This window comes from Callorhinchus milii, unplaced genomic scaffold (genome assembly GCF_018977255.1).
Source record: "Callorhinchus milii isolate IMCB2004 unplaced genomic scaffold, IMCB_Cmil_1.0 Scaffold4, whole genome shotgun sequence".
NCBI classification, from domain to species: Eukaryota; Metazoa; Chordata; class Chondrichthyes; order Chimaeriformes; family Callorhinchidae; genus Callorhinchus; species Callorhinchus milii.
This window is the reverse complement of record NW_024704745.1, coordinates 55,515,409-55,537,262: the sequence shown is the minus strand read 5'-3', so window position 1 is coordinate 55,537,262 and position 21,854 is coordinate 55,515,409. Positions and strand designations below refer to the sequence as shown.

At 39.7% G+C, this 21,854-nt stretch overlaps 1 protein-coding gene and 1 non-coding gene across 2 annotated transcripts in view; one reads left to right on the top strand and one right to left on the bottom strand.

The window, feature by feature from the left end:
* Positions 1–21,854, top strand: part of LOC103184290 (protocadherin Fat 3) — a 390,074-nt gene that overhangs the window by 42,288 nt on the left and 325,932 nt on the right. Inside the window, 2 exon segments of the mRNA XM_042334569.1 lie at positions 6,195–8,774; positions 8,777–9,511. Of these exon segments, the coding sequence (XP_042190503.1) occupies positions 6,195–8,774; positions 8,777–9,511 (3,315 nt within the window).
* On the bottom strand, positions 3,349–3,420 carry trnas-uga. The gene has a single exon. It is a non-coding gene; the product is annotated as a tRNA-Ser (tRNA).

The following is a 21,854-nucleotide window of genomic DNA, read 5'->3' as shown; positions in this document are numbered from 1 at the left end:
AAATCAATATGTGCTATACCTTCTAATGTGACTGTGTTGCAAATGTGTTAAACTCTTTGTAGCTTAAAATGTTGTAGATGCACCACAAGTCCATTAACATCTAATAGAGGAAGATCGTGTTTCGGGTTTGTGTTTCGGGTGCCTGTTTCAAGTGTAACACTTCACCAGTCTCCATTGAAGCTGATTTTCATTTTTTTTTATCTCTGCAGCAAAGACTCTTTCCTCCACACAGCCAAAATGAAATTGAATATACTGGGATGCTGCAAGAAATAAATTACCATTTATAATTTTATTTTGCTGAATGCACACGCTTCTAATTTTTCTCCTTTTATTAGTATAGGACAATTTGAGATTACCTTTCGTCCTATATGTACCAGGATATTTAAACTTATTCTTCTTCACTAAGAACTCTAATGTCACTTCCTGCACATTGTATGCTATCCCATCACACCCACCCTCGCCCAGCGCCACTGGCTCCCCATCCCTCAGAGGATTGAGTTCGAAATCCTTGTCCTCAGCTTCAAGCCCCTCCACGGCCTTGCCCCTCCTACCTCTCCGACCTACTAACCCATTATCAATCTCTCAAGATCTCCTCTTCGACTGTGCCTTTGGCCACCCTCCTATCCTCGTTGCCCTCCACCCTCCCCCCTCTCTCGGGTCCTAATCCCAGACTGTTCAGTGCCTTGGCACTTCCTGCCAAAATGAAAGGCGATTTACAAATGTAATATTGTATTGTATGCAAGACAGCGGCAGACGGCTGCAAAAGTTTACAATGTGGTGTAGACATTGGTTAGACAGACCCACGCTGTACTGCATATAGCACATTATAATGTTTTCAGGAGTGTAGATCTTTAATGGTTGAGCAGAAAAGCTTCTGATTCCCTTTGATGGATTGAATTGTGCATACATGTTTCTCACAGTTGAATTGGTACTTGACATTACTGGTGTTGTATGGAAACAACATCAGCACCTAACAAGAACATTAAAAGGAAGTATTGATTTCGTCTGTAAGGTGGTTTAAACTTTAATAGCCTCAGGGCTATATTTAACTATACTTGCTTCATACTACTATGTACACTTTCCTTGGTAGATTGCTGCAAATGTAGTCATAAGAATAATAATCCTTGCATTTGATATAGTGCCTTATCACATCTTTAAGATATCTCAAAGTGCTTTACAAGATTTTACTGTGACGTGTAGTGACTGTGTTTTTGAAGGCAAAAGCGGCAACCAATTTGCACATACCAATCTCCCACAGACAGTCATGAAGTGAATGAGCAATTTTATCCTGGTGGTTTATGGCCAGGACACCGGGAAAAACTCCCTTCTATTTTCAAGTAGAACTACGGCATCTTTAATATCTACTTGAACTAGCAGATAAAACTTCAGTTTAACATCTCATCCAAAAGATGGCATCTCTGGATGGCATCCCCAGCACTGCACTGGAGTGTCAGCATAGACTGAGAGGTGAAAATTACGATGTGGAGCTTGAACTCAGAATTCTCTGATTGAAAGCAAGAGTGACACACTAGCTAAACTAAGCAGATACATATGTGTCCATTCACAACTTATAGCAGAAACTCAATACGCCATGAATGTTGTTCAAACGAATCCTATTTTGACTGATTTTCTTTGACTGAACAGATCACCAAAATATGTAACTTTGAAATGTGCCAGTCAGATTTAAACACAGTTAAAGACCGAGGTAGCAGTAGTATCAAAGGCCCAAATTTATTGAGGCATGAACACTGCAATATAATTTACATGAGCAGGCCAAATAGGTATGTTTTGAGACATACCTTGAACAGGAGGAGGGAAGGAGTCCTGTAGCTCAGTGGTTAGAGCACTCAACTTGCAAGCGTTGGGTTCAATTCCTGGCAGGGCAAAACCTTGGGCAAGTTTCCTTACTCCACATGCCTGACAATAATCCCTCAAGAAAAAAAAACAATAATAAATTGGTCACTTCAATCCACGACTGTTTGTGGAACACCCCTGTGCGCAATTGACTGCTGTGTTTTGCCCACAAATATACAGTCAATTCATTTTGCAGTATATTCTGTGAAGCGCTATGAGATGTCTAAAAGACCTGAAAAGCGCTGTATCAAATGCAAGGATTATTATTAAGTAGCAAGTCCCTCAGGCCAGAAGAACAAAAAGAGGCTACAAAATAATGTATGTAGTCCCTCTCAGCCGAACAGCACTGTAAGAATGCACTTTTGCCCTTATTTGACGGTATGCTTTCAGGAATTTGAGTTTGAGTTGTTCTCTACTGTTTGGACAGTTTTACAAAAAGAGGAGCATGACCCCATGTAAGGTGGAACAGTGGTAGGGGAGAGATGAGCCCTCATGAGCCAGCTGCTGTTCACAGAACCCTGGGTAGACCTTGCTTTGTTAACTCATTCCCTCAGTGCCTATTGTTGGGTTGGCACTTGCAATAACTAACTATAGCACCACATCAACTCCACACAGCTGCAATAATGACCTTGTCTGGCACTCACCCAGCAGCAAAATCTGCAATGGGAACGATGCCAAGTTAGTGACTTTAGCAGGGAAACAAGTGAATGAATTAAGTGTGTGGCAGCAAGAGAGGTGGTGGACGTCTCCGGATCTAGACGACGTGCTCAGTATGTGAGATGAGCTGAGAATTCTGTAAATGATGAAGAGCCTGTTTCTAGTGGTTTCTTTAAAAAGCTCACAAGGTAGATTTTCTTTTGATGGATTGAGTAATGATAAATTCAAACCAATGGAGGTCAAAGTCTTGTTGCACTTGGAAAGTGTACCATTGTTTATTTTAGCAAAAGATCATCCACTATATGTTTCCTGCATATTGTTCTGCAAAATTCAAAATCCTCATCCTCACCTTCAAGGCCCTCCACGGCCTTGCCCCTCCCACCTCTCTGACCTGTTAGAGTTAAGTATGTTGGAGAGGGAAATTTAGATTAAGATCCAATGTGACTACATCATCTTCAGTCTCTGGTGTAAATTTGGTCACTGAGCTCAATAAATTTGGCCTACTTTTGAGATATTGTTATATGCAAATTGGCTCCTGTGCTCGCCTATAAAATACTGTCATTTCACTTCACAGTAAAATCTTGAGACATCAGCAACTTAATAATAATAATAATCCTTGCATTTGATATAGCGCTTTTCACATCTTCTAGATGTCCAAAAGCGCTTCACAGAATATACTGTAAAGTGAATTGACTGTATATTTGTGGGCGAACGCGGCAGTCAATTGCGCACAGCAATGTCCCACAAACAGTCGTAGATTGAAAATGACCAATTTTATTATTGTTTTTTGGAGGCATTCTTATTAGGCGTGTGAAGTAAGGAAACTTGCCCAAGGTTTCGCCCTGCCTGGAATTGAACTCAGGTCTCTCGCTTTCAAAGCGAGTGCTCTAACCACTGAGCTACAGGACTCCACTTAATAAGGTACTATATCAAACACAAGGATTATTATTAATAATAAACTCAATTTTCAGTGCTTGACTAACATTTTCATTGTCTCATCGTTTTTTCAATACTCTTGTTTAAATCTCATTTAGGGCTTTCTGTTATTTAATGATTAATAACTTGTAAAATTACAAAATTCATTTAAATCAATTGCACGAAGATATAGAAATTGTGCACAAAGTCAGTTCAGTAAAATTAACCTCAAACGATTACAGAATTACAGTTATTTTTAAATTCCTAACTTTTCTACAGTCTGTTTTTTTCATTTTTTTAGGGTGGCAGCCTGACTCATTTAGTAGCACTCTCGCCCTGATTCAAAAGGTTACAGTTTCAAGCAGCACATCTGGGATTTTGAACTAATAGTCTCGGTTGACATCCTAGTGCAGTGATGGGGGAGTGCTGCATTGTTGAACCAAGGCCCCTTTTGATTGTTCAGATGGACATTAAAGATCCCATGACACTACTCGAAAAGAGAAGGGAATTTCTCCCAGTGTCCTGGCCAACAATCTCGCAGATAAAAATTGAACATTCAGTTATGACTATTTGCGGGATATTGTTATGCTCAAATTGGCTGCCACGCTTGCCTACAAATTACGGAATCACTACACTTGCAGTAAATCCTGTGAAGTGTTTTAAGACATCCTCCCAATGAGAAAGATTCTGTAGGAAATGCAAAGATTATAAAATTACAGATAATGAATTCCAAATCCCTTGCAATCCACCTACTGAGATTATGACCTAAAAGTACTTCAATGTGTTCAAAATGCTCGGTGTCGTACATATTTCTGTGTTTTTTCTGTATTTTGCCACTTTTTTATGACCTTAGTATTTGAGGTGTTTATTTTCTCTATTAATCTGTAAAGTATTGGTTATTTTGCATTTGCCTGCAAAGCACATAATCACATATATATATGTCGTCTATGACATGAAAGGTGCTATATCAAATGCAAGGATTATTTTATTATTTATGACACCATAATTGATGGTTGAATAGTCATTCCAGACTAATTTACATTAAAGGATATTGTAAGACTATCCTAAATATCAAATCAGATTGAAAATCAATTTAACAAAAAAGCTTGATCATTTGATTTACAAGATTGTTTTTCTCTCTCCTCCTTCCTCCTCCAACCTGTTCTCAACAAAAGCCCAGTGATTTTCTGCAGGGTTCTGAGGTTGAGCCATTACCTGTTATAATATACAATATTATACAATATTTGATACATTTTATACAATATTTGATGCAATACCTATAACGTTGAAACATCTCAAAGCACTTCACACGTAATTTGTGTCAAATATACTGACTGTATTTGTAGGCTGAGGTGACTTGAACTCCTTTCATATTGCTCCATCCTGTAGTGAAATGATTGCTAACTCCTCTTTCCTCTCTTTGATGACTATGCCGACATTGAAAATTGCTGTTTGAATGCTAATCTTTGCCCCACCTCTCCATGACAAAGAATGTTGGACCACTATACCTTACTTACCATAACAACTATTTGAAGAGAAGAAGTGAATTTTCCGCACGATCACCAGATTTATGAATGACATTGTGACATGGTTAGCTTGAAGTCGATGCATTTTACATGTTTCTGTGCAACTGGAAGGGAGTATCTGATGTCAGAAAAAAACATTGTCTTCTCCAGGCAGTTCTATTCTTTTTATCTTCCCTATTGGGGAATTCACCATCCTTGGTGGAACCTATTTTCTTAAATCTAAAGTCAACATCACTTACATTAGCATTAAAAGTTGAGATTTTATATAATGGGGATAAATATTAAAAAAAGTTACTTTTTTCTTAACAGCTTGGGGAGGGACCATTTTAAAATCGGATTTATTTTAATGGTAGTTTTTAATCTTCAACATATGTGGGATCAGCTTAAAAAAATTCAACACCCGTCCAGAGGAAAGTAGTCTCACAATCACAGTGAATCTTTTACTTTGTAAGAAGGTTTAATTAAAAGGTCATAGAGTTATTGACTAGCTGTAATGCCTTACACAATGAGGAAAAAAGAGAAGAGAAGCACAAGCGCTATCTGTTTTCTCAATATCTGATAAAAGTAAAACAGAGAAACCAGTAACTTGCTCCTAATTACAGGAACACCAAAGGGTCAGCTATAGTAACACTCGCTCTTACAATGGAAGTTATGAGAATTTGCATGAACACTGTTAGTCAGTAATAAACAAAGAAATTAAATTTGTGGAAGGGTTGTATCCTTCAAATGTTTCTGAAATAGTTGTATTTTAAAGCAATGAATGATTGCAGGGAATTCGATTTTTTTTAGTTCAAAGTACATTGGAGTTTTTTATATGAAATACAGTCACTACTCTTTACAGTATATATGATTTAAAAATCCTTTATTTTGCCTATTAAAATGTGTGAATTAGCTACCACATTCACCTATATATTATACAATCCCTACACTTTATAATAAATCTTGTGAAGCCCTTTGAGATATCCTTGTGACATGAAAGACAGTGTATCAGATATAAGGATTATTAGTAGTAATTGAAGAGCTCTAAGGTTTGCCGTGTTCAGTGATTGCATTACAGTTCATCTCCTTAAAGAACATTTCAGAGCACTCATCTGCCTTTTTCATTAAATGATTAATCAACAGACTGTCATTCTTCTTGGTGAGAAGGTCAAAGGTCTAAACAAAGATTTGGTTCCAGACAAAGAATGACTATTGTATAAATTACCCTCTTGATAACCTTTCTTTTTCCCCCCTAAATACTAGGATGGAAGAATGATGGGATGGATCTAAATATGGGCTGCAGGGCAGGCCTACAGTGTTCCTTCCTCTGCCTTGCCCTACTGCTCTTCCAGCTCTTTGCCAGAAGTTGCCAGGGTCAACAACTTGAAGATCCAGCATTGACACCAATCTTTCAGTTTTCACATTCCCTGTACAATGCCACTATTTACGAGAACTCTGCTGCAAGGACCTACGCCAACAGTAAAGTTAAAATGGGAATAAGCGTGGCTGATCCTTCATGGGATGTTAAATACAGGATTATTTCTGGAGATGAAGACAGCTTCTTCAAAGCTGAGGAGGTTTTACTTGGGGACTTCTGTTTCCTCAGGATAAGAACTAAAGGTGGAAATTCTGCAATATTAAATAGAGAAGTTCAAAACCACTATATGCTTACTGTGAAAGGCACAATTCGAGGGGAGGCTTTGGAGGCATGGACAAAAGTGAATGTTCAAGTCTTGGATATGAATGACTTGCGACCTTTGTTTTCTCCAACAACATACTCTGTAACAATCCCTGAGAACACACCACTAAGGACTAGTATTGCACAAGTGACAGCAACTGATGCAGATATTGGATCGAATGGAGAGTTTTATTATTACTTTAAGGACAGAGTGGACCTCTTTGCTGTTCATCCAACTAGTGGAGTGGTTTCACTGAGCGGCCGATTAAATTATGGTGAAAGAAATCGCTATGACTTGGAAGTTTTGGCAGTCGACCGTGGAATGAAACTCTATGGGAACAATGGGGTAAGCAGTACAGCAAAGCTAGTCATTCATATTGAGCTCATCAATGAATACGCCCCAACTGTAAGTGTGGTAACACACATTCCCTCCTTGATGGACAGTGATCCCACCTATGCCATTGTGACTGTAGAGGACATGGATGAAGGCATTAATGGGGAAATTGATTCAGTGTCCATAGTGGCAGGAGATCCGTTAGAACAGTTTCACCTCATTAAAACCGGGTTAGGGAGGGATGAATATTGGATAAAAGCAGGGAATCCTGTAGACTGGGGAAATTTTCCTCATGGTTATAATCTAACTCTTCAGGCAATAGATAAAGGATCACCTCAAAAATTCTCTGCAGTGAAACTTGTACACATTGGGAATTATCAAGAAAACTTGAACGTAGTGACTTTTGAAGAGGATGTGTATGAAGTGGAGCTGAATGAGTTTTCCCCTCCTGGAGTAACAGTTATTGCTGTTAAGCTTAAGCCTGAGCCGCAAAATGTGGAATATAAGCTCAGTGAAACTGATGATGTTGCTTATTTCCACATCAATCCCAAGACCGGTCTGATCACCACAACACAACATATAAACCTCCTGACGAGAGAGCATTTTGTGTTAGCTGTTATGAGCAATGCTAATGATATAAAAGCCCGAGTCATTATAAATATAGAAGATGCGAATGATCACACACCGGAATTCCACCATGGGTCATATGAGATATTTATCAATGAGAGTTTGCCCATTGGGAGCAGAGTTTTAACTGTTTCTGCAACTGATGACGATGAGGGAGAAAATGGTTATGTAACATACAGCATTGCCAGCCTGAGTCCACTGCCTTTTACAATAAACCAGTTTACTGGTGACATTAGTACAAGCAAGGAACTTGATTATGAGTCTTCATCTCAGAGTTACATGTTTTTTGTTCGGGCTTCAGACTGGGGTTCACCTTACCGGCGTGAGAGTGAGGTAAACGTTACCATCTACGTGGAAAATGTGAACGACAATAAGCCCCTGTTTGAAAAAGTGGCCTGTCATGGAGTCATTTCGCATGAGTTTCCTGTTGGTGGACAAATAACTGCAGTTTCGGCCATTGATGTGGATGAATTGGAGCTGGTGAAATACAGAATAATTTCTGGGAATGAACTGGGATTCTTTGAACTGAATTCCAAGTCTGGGGTACTTCTGCTAAAGAAAGCCTTTAGCAGCGCAATTCCAAAAGACGGGCGCTTTGCACTTCACATAATGGCTACCGATGGAGAGAACTATGCTGATCCTATGTTTGTTAATATTTCTTTGGTGCACGGAAAAGTGCCATTAAAAAACTTTGCATGTAGAGAGACGGGAGCTGCTCAGAACCTGACTGAAAAACTACTGAAAAGGGCCAAAGTAAATAGCAAATCAAAGATGGAGGAGTTATTTCTGGATCTCTATTCTATCAATCGACAAGCTCCACAATTTGATACATCTTTTCCTTCTGAAATATCTGTTAAAGAGGATCTTCCAGTCGGCTCCAGTATACTTAAGATCTGTGCTTTTGATGCAGACAGCGGCTTCAACGGCAAGGTTGTCTACGCTATCTCTGAAGGCAATATAGATAGTTGTTTTAACCTTGAAATGGAAACTGGGTGGATAACAATTCTGATGCCAATGGATCGTGAATCAGCTGATGAATATGTGCTTAATATCACCATTTATGACTTGGGGTCTCCTCCAAAATCTGCTTGGAAGTTGATGACTATCCATATCCAGGATGCTAATGACAACAAGCCCCAGTTTTTGCAGGAGACCTACTTTGTTGCCATTCCTGAAGACACTGAGATTGGTACAGAGGTAATTCAGTAGAGGCCACAGATAATGATTTGGGCTGCAATAGTGAAATAATTTACACAATATTAACTGACACACAACTATTTGCCATCAACATGACAACTGGGATTGTATACGTGACTGGGTTGCTTGATAGGGAATTAGTCACAAACTACACTTTAAAAATAGAAGCCTGGGACAAAGCCGAAAATGACCCTCAGTTGTACTCTGTGGTGGGTTTGAAGATAGTCCTGGAAGATATCAATGACAATCCTCCCCAATTTATTCCATCAAACTATGTTGTCAAAGTACTTGAAGATCTGCCAGTGGGTATTGTGATTACATGGATTGAGTCGCATGATCCGGATCGTGGCTTGGGTGGCCAGGTGCGTTATTCTTTAGGAAACGATTATAATGGGAAGTTCGAAATAGACAAGATTAGTGGAGCTGTGCGTTTGTCAAAGGAGCTCGACTTTGAGAAACAGCAGTTCTACAACATGACAATTCGGGCTAAAGACAAAGGGCGGCCAGTGTCGTTGTCTTCAGTGTCCTTTATAGAAGTTGAAGTGGTTGATGTCAATGAAAATCTTTACACACCACAGTTTTCACGTTTTGCAATGATGGCCTCGGTGAAAGAGAATTCACCAATTGGAACAAGTATTCTGCAGCTCACAGCGTACGATGATGACAGTGGAAGAGACGGAGTCATTCAATACTCCATCCGGGACGGCAGTGGTCTAGGACGATTCACTGTGGAAGAGGACACTGGTAAGTCTGCTCTCAAAAGTTGATGTTTATAATCCGTTTAATATGGTGTATTCACCATGTGATATTTTTTTTATGGTAATAATTCCGATTAAGTTGAATTGATGACCACAGTATATTTTTAAGAAGAATTACTTAATACAAGTTTTTAAATGTTTTGAGCTGTTTCTTTTTTATTCATGAGTGTTATCAGAAAAGTAACCACTTATTTAAATGTGTATCAGAAGACAGAACTGCAAAACACAATATAAGCATATCAGGAGCTAAGGTAGGTTAAAAACATATGTGTTCTGTTTATGTTTATGAAGACACACCAAACATTGCAGTTTCACACCTGTCTTTGCAGTTTTCTGATGCATTATTCACTCTTAGTTTTCAAATGATTTGGCCTTTTCTGATCTTCTGGTATGCTGGTAGAGCAAATTCATTGTGTCGATTGTTTCTTCAGTGCTACCCTTTTGTCCCATGCAGCGTGTTGTGTAGGCATTGTGTGACTCTCAGCACAGGTAATTGCAATAAGCATGGTGGAATCTGTATAACCACATAATGTTGAGCTTGCATTTTGCATTCATATTGACAGAAAAAGTACAATGAGGCCCATTACCAATGTCATCAAAATCCATATGGATTGATTATTTGCCTCTATTTTCCTTTAACAATTCTTTAAACAATTTTATACTTTAAGATACATAAGAACATAAGAATTAGGAGCAGGAGTAGGCCATTCGGCCCCTCGAGCCTGCCCCGCCATTCGATAAGCTCATAGCTGATCTTCATGTATGTAATGTAATACATTATTACATACATTCACTCAACAATTACCATGCCACTATACCATAAGATCGGAACCAAGTTGTACAGCAATGGTGCTTCTGTGTCATTTTTTTTTCTTTTCCAGAATCCTATTTATATGTCATCTTTTCACAAGAGCCTGTTGTGCTTTATTTCTTCTTGGCAAAATAATGTTAGCCGTGCACATGTAATAGATCTTATTAAACTATAACACCCCATAGTAAGAGAGAAAACTTCAATGGAAGAGCAAGTTTGAAGACCCCAAGCAAAATGCTTGGGAATGATATCTTTAGAATGCTTTAGAATGATATCTTTCGTAGAATGTTTGCACTCCATTGGTAAAATTGATAGTGTTGATACAATTTTGTTAAAAGTTGCTCTGAAACAGAGCACTCAACAAAGTCTGTTTGAATTCCTATCCAACTACAGTATTTAAATACTGAATGATGAATAGCAGGTATGTGGCATTCAATACTATGTTGCAAACATATGCTGTTTGATAGCTTTAGGCACTGTTTATGCAGTTGTTTTGTCAGTGTGTTTCATTGCTGATTTATATAAGGCAATCCTGGGTGCTTATAAAACTCATTTTGTAGTTTTAAAGTTATGATTTTGGCATTCTATTCTTCCCTCTCTCTTGTGTGGAATCATGTAAAATGAATTTTTCAAGGCAGGCATGTTTTACTTCTTCAATTTATGCAGTCATTTATGGAGCAATTAAAACTGTGCAGCACAACATTAATCCAGATTAAAATCAGGCATTTGGCGAGTTTAATTTATTTGCCACTCTTGGAGTTTGCAAAGATGTATAACTGCTAACTATGTGCTGGGGTCAGAGAAACCATTGGGTTGAAAACACCCAGACCATTATGTCTTTTCATTTTATTACAACAGCATATAAGGCAGCAGCAGTTGTCTTTTGCTGAACAAAAGTGTGGCTGATGTTTTTGCCAAAGAACTCTTTTTGTTTAACAAAAAGTGCTGACAACTTCCGATAGCTGATGTATACCATAAGTTGAAGAGGGTGAAAGCAATTTTAAAGGCAATCTGACCTGTAGTGTTATTGGTAGAAAACCATTTAATCACTGTTGGAGGAAACTGAAGAGACTTTTTTTTATAACTGGATCAAATACACACATTTTAGGTATTTCCATTAGTGCTTGAGCATCGAAAGAGTTAACTTGGCTTTGCTATTCATTTATTTTGAAGTCCTAAAGATTCGTGATCGGTAGCTTAATGAGGACTTTTCCATTCTTTAAGATTTTACTTGTTATTCAAAAGCCTAGTTTTTTTCTTTGTCACTGAGGTGTCAGCACTCTCGCCTCTGAGTCAGCAGGCTGTGGGGTCCAGGTTGACATTCCAATGCAGTGCTGGGAGTCTGTGCTGGAACTTTGGAGGTACTGTCTTTCAGCTAAGTAATTAAACCAAGGTCTTGTCTGCTTCTTCAGATGGAAGTTAAAGATCCCACGGCAGTATTTGAAATGAGAAGGAGTTTCTCCCATTATACTAGGCAACAATCCCCCAAACAAAATTGATCACTCCCTTTTATTGGCTGTTTGTGAGATCTTGCTGTGCGCAAGTAGGCTGCCGCATATAAATTCAGTCACTTCAGTAAAAGCGTTTTGAGGTGCCACGATAATATGATAGGGCACTGTATTCAATGCAAACGTTATTATTCTAAATTCAATTTCAGTAAATGAATGAAAAAACATCACTATTTGACCTAGTATATTGTTAACTTGCTTGCAGCCTCTCTGTATTTTGCTATCATAAACCTATGACTTTATAGGTGATAAAATTGATTGCCGCTTCTTTTGGAGTGTCACAGACTAATTTAGTAGATAATCCACAGATATAACACTATGACAAGCTTCCAGTTCTAAAACGTCAAAGAGATTCCATTATTCTTTTCCTGCAATCCATTTTTGTAATTATTTTCATGGATTGCATTTCAATTAGTAACCAGATTAATGGCATCAATGCTAATGTACGCAACCAGCATTTTCACACACACTGAGGCCATTTAAAGTGCAGCTGCCTTAATATTGATTTTAATTAAAGAAAATACATTGAGTAATTGGGTAGGGATGGATCATTGGTTTCAGTGAACTGCAAGCGTTCTCCCTGTTTTTAATCTATAGCCCCGCTTTTAGGGAAAAGATGTGTTTCAATGCAGACTTAGTTTCAGAATACCTGTTTTATCCCCTTTTTGTTTTCCTTTGATTTGTTTTTCCACATTATTATTGTGTTATCAATTATACAGTATTGTCATTACGTGTATCCAGTAGCCTGGTTATTGTCAGCTTTCATTAATGTAAAATTGGAGGTCGATTGATGACCGTGGTGGCAGAACCTGCATATGAGATGGAATTGCATTACAGCAAGGAAACAAGCCATTCAGCCCAACCAGTCTGCTGCTGTTTATACTCTATATTTTATACTCTACATTTGCATTTCGCCCACAAATATACACTCAGTTCACTTAACAGTCTATTCTGTGAAGCGCTTTGAGATGTCTAGAAGACTTAAAAAGCACTATATCAAATGCAAGGATTATTATTATTATTACATGAACCCCCACCATTTCTAATTCTCTCTTCCATATCCCTCTATTCCCTTGTCTCTCAAGTATGCATTACAATGCATATACAACAACAACAAATTGCATTTGTATAGCGCCTTTCAGATTGGGAGGACAACTGAAGGCGCTGGACAGTCAGGGATTTGGACCCGAGCTCAGGTTTGGGATCAGAGGGGGTGGAGGGCAGGCAGTGTAGGGGTAGGAGGGTGACCGAAGGCACAGTCAAATAGGAGGGTATTGAGATGTGCCTTTAAGGAGGCAAGGGAGGGAGCAAGGCAAAGGGACTGCTGGATGGAGTTTCAAAGCGTGGGGGCAGAGGCTGAAGGCCCAACCGCTGATGGTGGGGAGGGCCGGGTGGGGGATGTGGAGCAGGCTAACTAGAGGGAGCGGATTATGGAGTTAGCAGGTCACAAAGGTAGGGAGGAGCAAGGCCGTGGAGGGCCTTGAAGGCGAGGGCAAGGATTTTGAACTCTATCCTCTGAGGAATGGGGCGTCAGTGGAGCCGGGCGAGATGATAAGGTCATGAAGCCTGGTATGGAAGAGGGCATGAGCTGCAAAGTTCTGGATGGTCTGCAGCTTGCGGAGTGAAGAGTTAGAAAGGCCGACAAGCAGGGAGTTGGCGTAGTGGAGCCTAAAGCATAAACATGCATTATTTGGTGGAAAACATAATTTAAGTATTGACTGCTTCTTAATATAATGCCGTTGACAGTAATGTCCCTTCTCCTATCCCTTCTCGAACACACTCCAAATTGATGGTGCAGTTCTATGGGTACTGACTGCTCTCCTGTGCCTTGGCCAAATGGCTATTCTTCATTGAGTGACCCTGGGATGTGGGTATCGACAGGCTGTTCAGCTGTGTGGTAATTACTTTGATATTATGAAGTAACAATGTCCTATTGTAACTGTATTGGTTAATTTACTCAGTAAAAATTCCTGTATAGTCTATCAATGTAGAAAATAATATTTTCTATGAAATGAAAATGAAAATAACATTTTCGTGTCTGTGAACGAATTTAAGGCCTTAAGGGGGCAGACTGCCAAGTCTGTCAGTCAATTATCCTTTCCCTCTTATACTACTCACAAATATGTTGCAATTCAATCTTAACTCAGGATAGTTTAAAGGAAATGTACATAGGGTCATGGTGCAGCTCTTCTTCTGGAAGCGATGTTGCTGTCAGCTCAGGTTAACAATACAGTGTGAAGTAAGGCTTGGCAAAGTACTTTCAGTTAAACATGAATTCCTTGGCAACTTGAATGCAATATTGCTGACAGCCATCATCAAATTTTGAATGACAAACTCAGAAAATCCTCATAAAGGTACCTTTCATTTAAAGACTTTTAAAATCCCTCATTGACGAAGATCCTCATTAAGTAATCTTATGGACTGTCTTTTGGGTGTAGAGCACAATGGTGTTGGGATTCTTGTCAAAGTCACAAACAACATTCTCTCTATCTGTGACCAGGATTCCCTCTGCCTCCTCGTTCTCCTGGATATCTGCTCTGTTTGACACAGTCGACCATGCCATCCTTTTCCACCGCCTCTCCTCCCTCAGTCACCTTAGTGGGACCACACTTGCATGGTTCGAGTCCTACTTGACCAACCACCATTTCAACTCAGCAAATGGTTTCTTCTCCTGCCCCCAACCGGTCACGTTCGGGGTACCCCAGGCTCCATCTTTGGGCTTCTTCTTTTGCTTAACTATATGCTCTCTGTATGACGTCATCAGCAGACATGGGGTAAACTTCCAAATGTATGCGGATGACACACAAATCTACTTTTTCTCCTCTAGTATCAACTCCAGATCCGCTGATATTCTATTATCTTGTCTGGCAGACATCAGGGCCTGGATGAGTGTAAACTTCCTGCAGCTGAATATGGACAAGAGAGAAGCCATACTCCTTGGCTCCCGTCAAAGTCTTCACTCCTGCAGATCCAAACTCCTCAATCTCCCTGGGCTCTCCATCAGACTCAACGAACCAGTGCGCAACCTAGGCGTCCAGTTCAACCCCCAGCTGTCCTTCCTCCCCCACATCCAGCCCCTGAACTTGATCACCTTCTTCCACCTCCACCACATTGCCCGCCTCTGACTGTACCTTACCACAAATGCAGCCGAAACCCTCGTGCATCGTTTGTCACTTCGCACTTGGATTACTCCAACACACTCCTCGCCGGTCTCCTCAGCTCCACCATTCACAAGATCTAGCTCATTCCAAACTCTGCCACCCGCATACTGACCTGGACCAAACTCCGTACCCACATCTCACCAGTTCTGGCCAGGCTCCACTGGCTCCCCATCACTGAACAGATCGACTTCAAGATTCTCACACTTGTGTTCAAATCCAATCACTCCCCTGGCACCTCCCTACCTCTCCGATCTCCTCTCTCCCCAATCTACCACCCAGTGCCTCTGCTTGACTGGCACCAGCTTCCTGCTTGTCCTTTGCACCCTTCGCCCCACCATCAGAGGTCGTGCTTTCGGCCACTATGCCACAAAACTCTGGAACGCTCTCCCTCAGTCCCTCCGCCTTGCCCTCCCTCTCCCCTCTTTCAATTCCTGCCTGAAGACTTTCCTCTTCGACCGTGCTTATGGCCACCTCCCCCTGCTCCGAGTCAGGCTCCGACACTGTTAAGTGCTCTGAGACACTTCCCCGTGTGGGGGCGCGCTATATAAATGCAAGTTGTTGGGATTCTGAGCGAGTGGATTAGTTTAAGAGAGCCAATGTGTCAAGATGTTGATTTTTTGTCGGAATGTAAAAATTGCCAGTTTCCCATAAGACAGCATAGAGGCAATCCATTAATGACACATATTAGTTGTATAATCACTGGACTCTTTGCTGTTAACGTCTGGTGTATCCAGAGAAAATCAGGAATTTGACTTTCTACCAGAGATCCTAAATTAAAATGAAACAAGATTGCAGTGCATCAAAGTAATATTGAATCTGTACCCTAGACATCAACATTAATATTGCTTTTTAGTGCAGAAAGTATAATTGCGGTGTGGACAGCAGCGATTTTGTGAAAAAAACTAAATTGGCAGAGGTGTTATTACATAGGAACAGAGGAATGCTTAAGGCCAGAAAAGACCATCACAATCCATCTGGCTCAAACGTTTTAAAAAAACAACAAATTAATCTGATACTTGCCAGATCTCTCATACGCTTATAATTGAATTCTTCACCAAATAGTTATCCCATTCCCTATTGAATTATTGATACAGTCTGTCTCCCTGGGTAATTCATTCCACATATTCATTAGCCTGTATGTAAAATAGTTGAATCTGACTATTTAAATCTTAAATGTGGTCATTTGCCCACAAAACAATCACTCCACTTTATAGTATATCCGTTGAAGTGCTTTGAGATGTCCTCCTGACATGAAAAGGACTGTATCAAATGTACGGATTATTATTATACATACTATTTTTTATTATTATTATTAGTTGTTTTACAAATATGGTGACTTTATGTGAAGAAAGTGGTTCAATTTGTTTGAATTACCCCCAAGCCTTAGTTGGGAGTACAGAATTCCCGGCCAGAGCCCCGGATCCTATTTCTGAACATCAAAGTTGTTTCTGACTAAACATGTTTTAACAAGAATAACCACAAAGAAAAATATTGTTCCATATTGTGCTTCAGCTGCTTTTGATTTTAAAGATGACGCCTGGGTTCAATTTCACAGCTAGCATCCTAGCAATTTTTCTGGCACTTAATGTCTTGCCACATTTTGTCAGAATACTCCCAATATTCTGGCAAGGCATCATTTTCCATTTGAATAAATTTGTATTATTAGAAAATAATATATATTTTTAAAAGCTTGCACATTTTTGGAAGAATTTACATTGATCCCAAGCAGTTCCCTAAGTCCTTCTGTGTAAAAATACAATTTTCTCTTGGTCTTTGCCCTTTGTTTTATTCTTGTAGCTTGATTTTTAAAAAGAAGTATCATGCAATGAGCCTGCCAGGTTTCTTTGTCAACACTGGCTCTAAATAAATCTGTCTCCAATAAATCTTCTCCATTCTCAGGATGGTCAACTTCATATTGATAAATAAATCATCCAAACTTCAAGTAGCTCTACAGTAGGGATGCAACACTGGAGCATTCTCCCATAGCAACTTACAGATGGAAGAAATCTATTTGTAATGGGGTGGCCCCAGGGGAGACAATATAAGAGCTCCTGTTGATTTGAATACAGATGGTTTGAGCGTACAATAAAGAGCGTGCATTGCAATTAGCTGATTTACGGTGATTGTTTTTATTTTGACAATAAACTTCTCTTTGTTCAGTCCACTGATATCGGGTGGTTACAGCTGTAGGAGTGATCAAGACTTGTACCTGTTGTGTTCATCCCCTATAAATTAACATTTGGAGGCAACAGGTTCAAGATTGCACATTCAAATGTAATTCTGCCGAATTCACTTTCCTTCTCCAGTACTAAATCGGTTAATTCCCTGAGATTTTTATTCCCTCAATCCAATCCAGATTCCAAATTGGATTCTCAGAGTTTAAAAATGCCATGCTTAAATAGCCAGTGCTCAAAGCTAATGCAGTTGTGCTACCCAATCCCATTTTCCCAATCAAACTATGAAAGGTTAGCAAACTTAGCAAAGGTTAGCACAATTCAAAGGTGAATGTTCGTACACTGACCCAGTGAAAACTGACCATGATACGGTGGGATCTCCATTTTAGCCACAAGCATTTTGGGATTTATTGAACTCTTAACATGTTCCCCATTTAATGAACAGTACTCACATTTAACTTTCTGACTCAATGTGTTGTTGCTTTGAACATCAGTAAGTTTAGTGACTGGTTGTGCGTCAGAATGGAACACAGTAGCTATCCTCATCACAGAAAGCCAAGCCTTCCAATGTGTAGTTCATCATCTGAAATATGTAGCCTTTAAAGCAGATGAAGTGTTTCTAGACTTGAGCAGTGCGTACGATGCACAGGAGCAGCAAACCGTTCAATGTACTGGTGCTGTACAGTAATGAATTCTGACATTATATTTTCCAGTAAATACCTTCCAAGCTTTACATTTTTACATGAATACTCAATCCATTATTTTATCTGCCATAGTGTGATGTTCAGTGGTTTTGAATAGCATTGAAATTAATACAATTTTTTAAAAATGGTAATTTATCTGAAGATGAGCAAGTTTGTATTTTATAAAAGGATTGAAAGGTTATATAAGTACACCCTATTAATGAGTTAGATGTATAGTGATGACCTTGAGGATGAAATTGCCTGTCTTATTCAGATTTCTGAGCATTGACGGGAACAGTATGTTTTATGGCTGAATTGAAGGTTTGTGCTGCCTTCAAGGATGCATGAACCATGAATCTCTTTTTAATCGTAAGAAGCCCATGTGTGCCTCATCTCGAGCTGTATCCTAACATCTCTGTGGTGACGGTGCAAGAGTATTCAGGTTGATTGACCAGTCTTAGAGAATTGGAATGCACATTTAGTATATTTTGAAGTCAATTATTGTTCATTTAATCTGCCTATTCTGGTTTTAATTTGTTTTAACTTATTTCTCCCAATATTGTTTAGTGTCTCATCACTAAAGGAATGTGCACTTGGAGGCTTGGCTTTCTTTTCTAACTTCATCTCCTGGGCGGAGCGCAAGGAAAGTTGAAAAGATAACCAGGAAATCACTGTGCTTTCTTTCTTCTCCCCCACTTACGTGGCTCGCTAAGATTAGGTGGCGGAAAATTACACATGTAAAACTGGAGTGCAAATTCATAATATCTGTCAGTAATTTTTCTGTCAGTAGAAAATTTCCCTTTTGGACTCTAAGGAGACATTTTAACTTCCAGGTTATTGTATTAAGGCATATCCCTTTTCATTAGTGGAGTCCTGTAGAGTATTGGTTAGAGCACTAACCTCGAAGGCCAGAGGTTCAATTCCTGGGCAGGGCATAACCTTAGGCACGTTTCCTTACTCCACACGCCACTATTTACCTAGCAGCAAGTAGGAACCCGGTTGTTAGTCAATTGGTGGATCACTTTCTGGGGGTAAAACATTAAAAAATAATAATTTGGTCACTCAATCCATGACTGTTTGTGGGACACTGCTGTGCACAATTGGCTACTATATTTTGCCCACAAAATAAACAGTCAATTCACTTTGACATGTCTCAACAATGTGATAAAGCGCTATATCAAATGCAAGTATTATTAGTCTTCCATTTTTTGAATATTTCAAGTCCCTTTTAAATTATCAGTGTTATTATCAGAGACGAACTAGAAACAGGACAGTTAATTTTATTTGTCTAATTTTATGATAATGTGCAATGCAAAACAATTGTTAGAACCTCGCTGATGAACTTTGTGCATCAAAAATATTTGCTTTCATTTATAATTGTAATAAAAATCACAAACTCATAGCTATGATTTTCACTTTGATTTCCATGACTTTAGAAAATATATTCAAATAATTACATAGATCTTGAGAAAATTTTCCCCACAAATAATTATAATTGCAAACTGACACAATTAAGGTGTAGTATAAATTGAATACTTTATCCTCTGTTTCCCCCACCCTAGTTCCTCCACCTCAGCTCATTGCAAAGTCTTAAAATGACTTACTTCATCTCTAAATGAATGAGTCGTAGCAAAGAGTGGGAGCCCAATTAGTGAGCCCACAAAAAAGTGCATTTATATAGTGCCCTTTATGTGGTGTAGCGTCCCAGAGCGCTTCGCATTGTCGAAGTCTGATCCAGAGCCTGGGAGAGGTGACCGTAAGCACGATCAAAAAGGATCAGCCTATGTGAAGAGCTGAGTGGTGAGTCAGGGAGCAAAGTAGAGCAGATCTGACTTGTGAAATGGAAAAGGAGAATGGTTTGAGATAAGAAGTGGAGCAGAGGCTGGCAGACACTCCGAAAGCTTTTGAATATAAATCATGGAATTCATGACTCCTATGGCTCCTTGATTATGGCACAGCCTTAGTCATGAAGTATTATTATCAATAATAATAATCCTTGCATTTGATATAACACTTTATATCATCAACTATCTCAAATCATTTCACAGTATTTTGCTGTAAAGTGCAGTGACTGTGTATTTGTTGTAAGCTGATTTTTAGGAAAACTACTCACTCTTAAGAATTCTCCATGAAGATAATACGCCAAATAGAGTAAAATCTCAGTCAAAGTAGACTGGANTTTTTTCACCCTAATTTTCAGGCTGGTGTCCAGCAGCGGGTTACAGTTATGAGGGTGAGAAGAATGCTGTTTCTTTGAGCTGATTGCCGTTACATCAACCTGCAGCCAGCAAAATTGGCAAGTTGTGATTTAATGCCATAACCATTGCTGTGCATCTAGCTGACACCAGACTGCATGATTTCTCAAGCATTTTAGATGTCCTAAAGTATTTTCATCCTTCTGTTTCCCTGCTTTCAAGTGTGATAGGTATTGAAAGGCCAGCAACCTGTCCAATGTGGATGACGTTTTGCCTGATCTACTTTACTAGATTCTCTAGCTTGGATGGTGCTTTCCAGAGATGACCTTCTGCAACCAAGCTTTGAAGTCTGTCAAAGATTTGACAAGGTGTTCATTATAAACTCCTTGCTTGTTGGCATCCCCAACTCCTCCTTTCATAGGCTGCAGATCATCCAGAACTCAGCAGCCTATAGCCTCTCCCGCACCAGACTCCGTGACCCTTTCAACCTCATCCCCTCAGACTTCACTGGCTTCACATCACACAGAGGATACAGTTCAAGATCCTGGTCCTCACCATCAAAGCCTTCCGTGGTCTTGCTCTCCCCTACCTCTCCAACCTCCTAACCCCCGACCATCCTGCCTGCTCCCTCCGCTCAGCAGACTCTGGCATGCTTCACGTCCCCACCTCGCCCACCCCACAATCGGCAGGTGGGCCTTCTGCCACTCTGCTCGCACCCTCTGGAACTCCATCCCGCAGTCCCTCCAGCTCACCCCCTCCCTTGCCTCCTTTAAGACCCATCTCAATATCCATCTCAAGACCCTCCTCTTCGAACGTGCTTTCGATCACCCCGCCCTCCACCCTCCCGAACCCAAGCTTGGATCCGAAACTCTGACTGTCCAGCGCCTTGGGACGTCCTCCCAACTGGAGAGGTGCTATACAAATGTAATGTTGTTGTTGGATTAGAGCCAAGATCCTTTGTTTTCATAGGCTGCATTTCGTCTTTGTCTTAGTCAGCATCTCTTCTCTTTTGACATAATTGAATAATTGAAGGGTCTTGTACTGCAGGTATGTTTGAGGAATTATCTGTGGATATGGAAGATTGATTTGCATCAATTGACATGAGACTATCCATGAATAAAAAATGTCTTTGCAATAAATTTTTAGAAGAGAGAAAGCCAATAACAAGCAAAATGCACGAGGTAAATAAATTAAATTCTACATCAAAATTTTATTCAGTATTTTTGACAAGCAATTTCCAGAAATTCTGAGTATTGCTATGATTAGCATTTATTTTATATGAGTACATTAAAATAATACTTGCTGGAATTGCAAGTATGAAATTAAGTATTATATCTAGAGATGTATAATTATATAATAATAACAATCTTTGCATTTGGTATAGAGCCTTATCACATTGGAAGGACGTCTCAATGTGCTTCACACAATTTGCTGTGAAGTGGAGTGACTGTAGGCAAACCCTGCAGCACAATTGCGCAGAGCAGTGTCCCACAAACAGCCATGAAACGAGTGACCAATTTTATTTGGGGGATTGTTAGTTAAGAGACTGGGAGAAACTCCCTTCTCTGTCCGAATAGTGCCATTGGATCTTTAGCGTCCATCTGAACAAGCAGACGGGTTCTTGGTTTAACTTCTCATCCAAAGGATGGTACCTCCGACAATTCAACGCACCCTCAGTGCTCCATTGGAGTGCCATCCTAGATAATGTGAGTTCAAGACTTGCAAATTATTTTGCATTCGGTTTTCTTTTCCAATCATGTCAATATTTCCGAAGTGGGGCAGGGCAAAGACGACTGA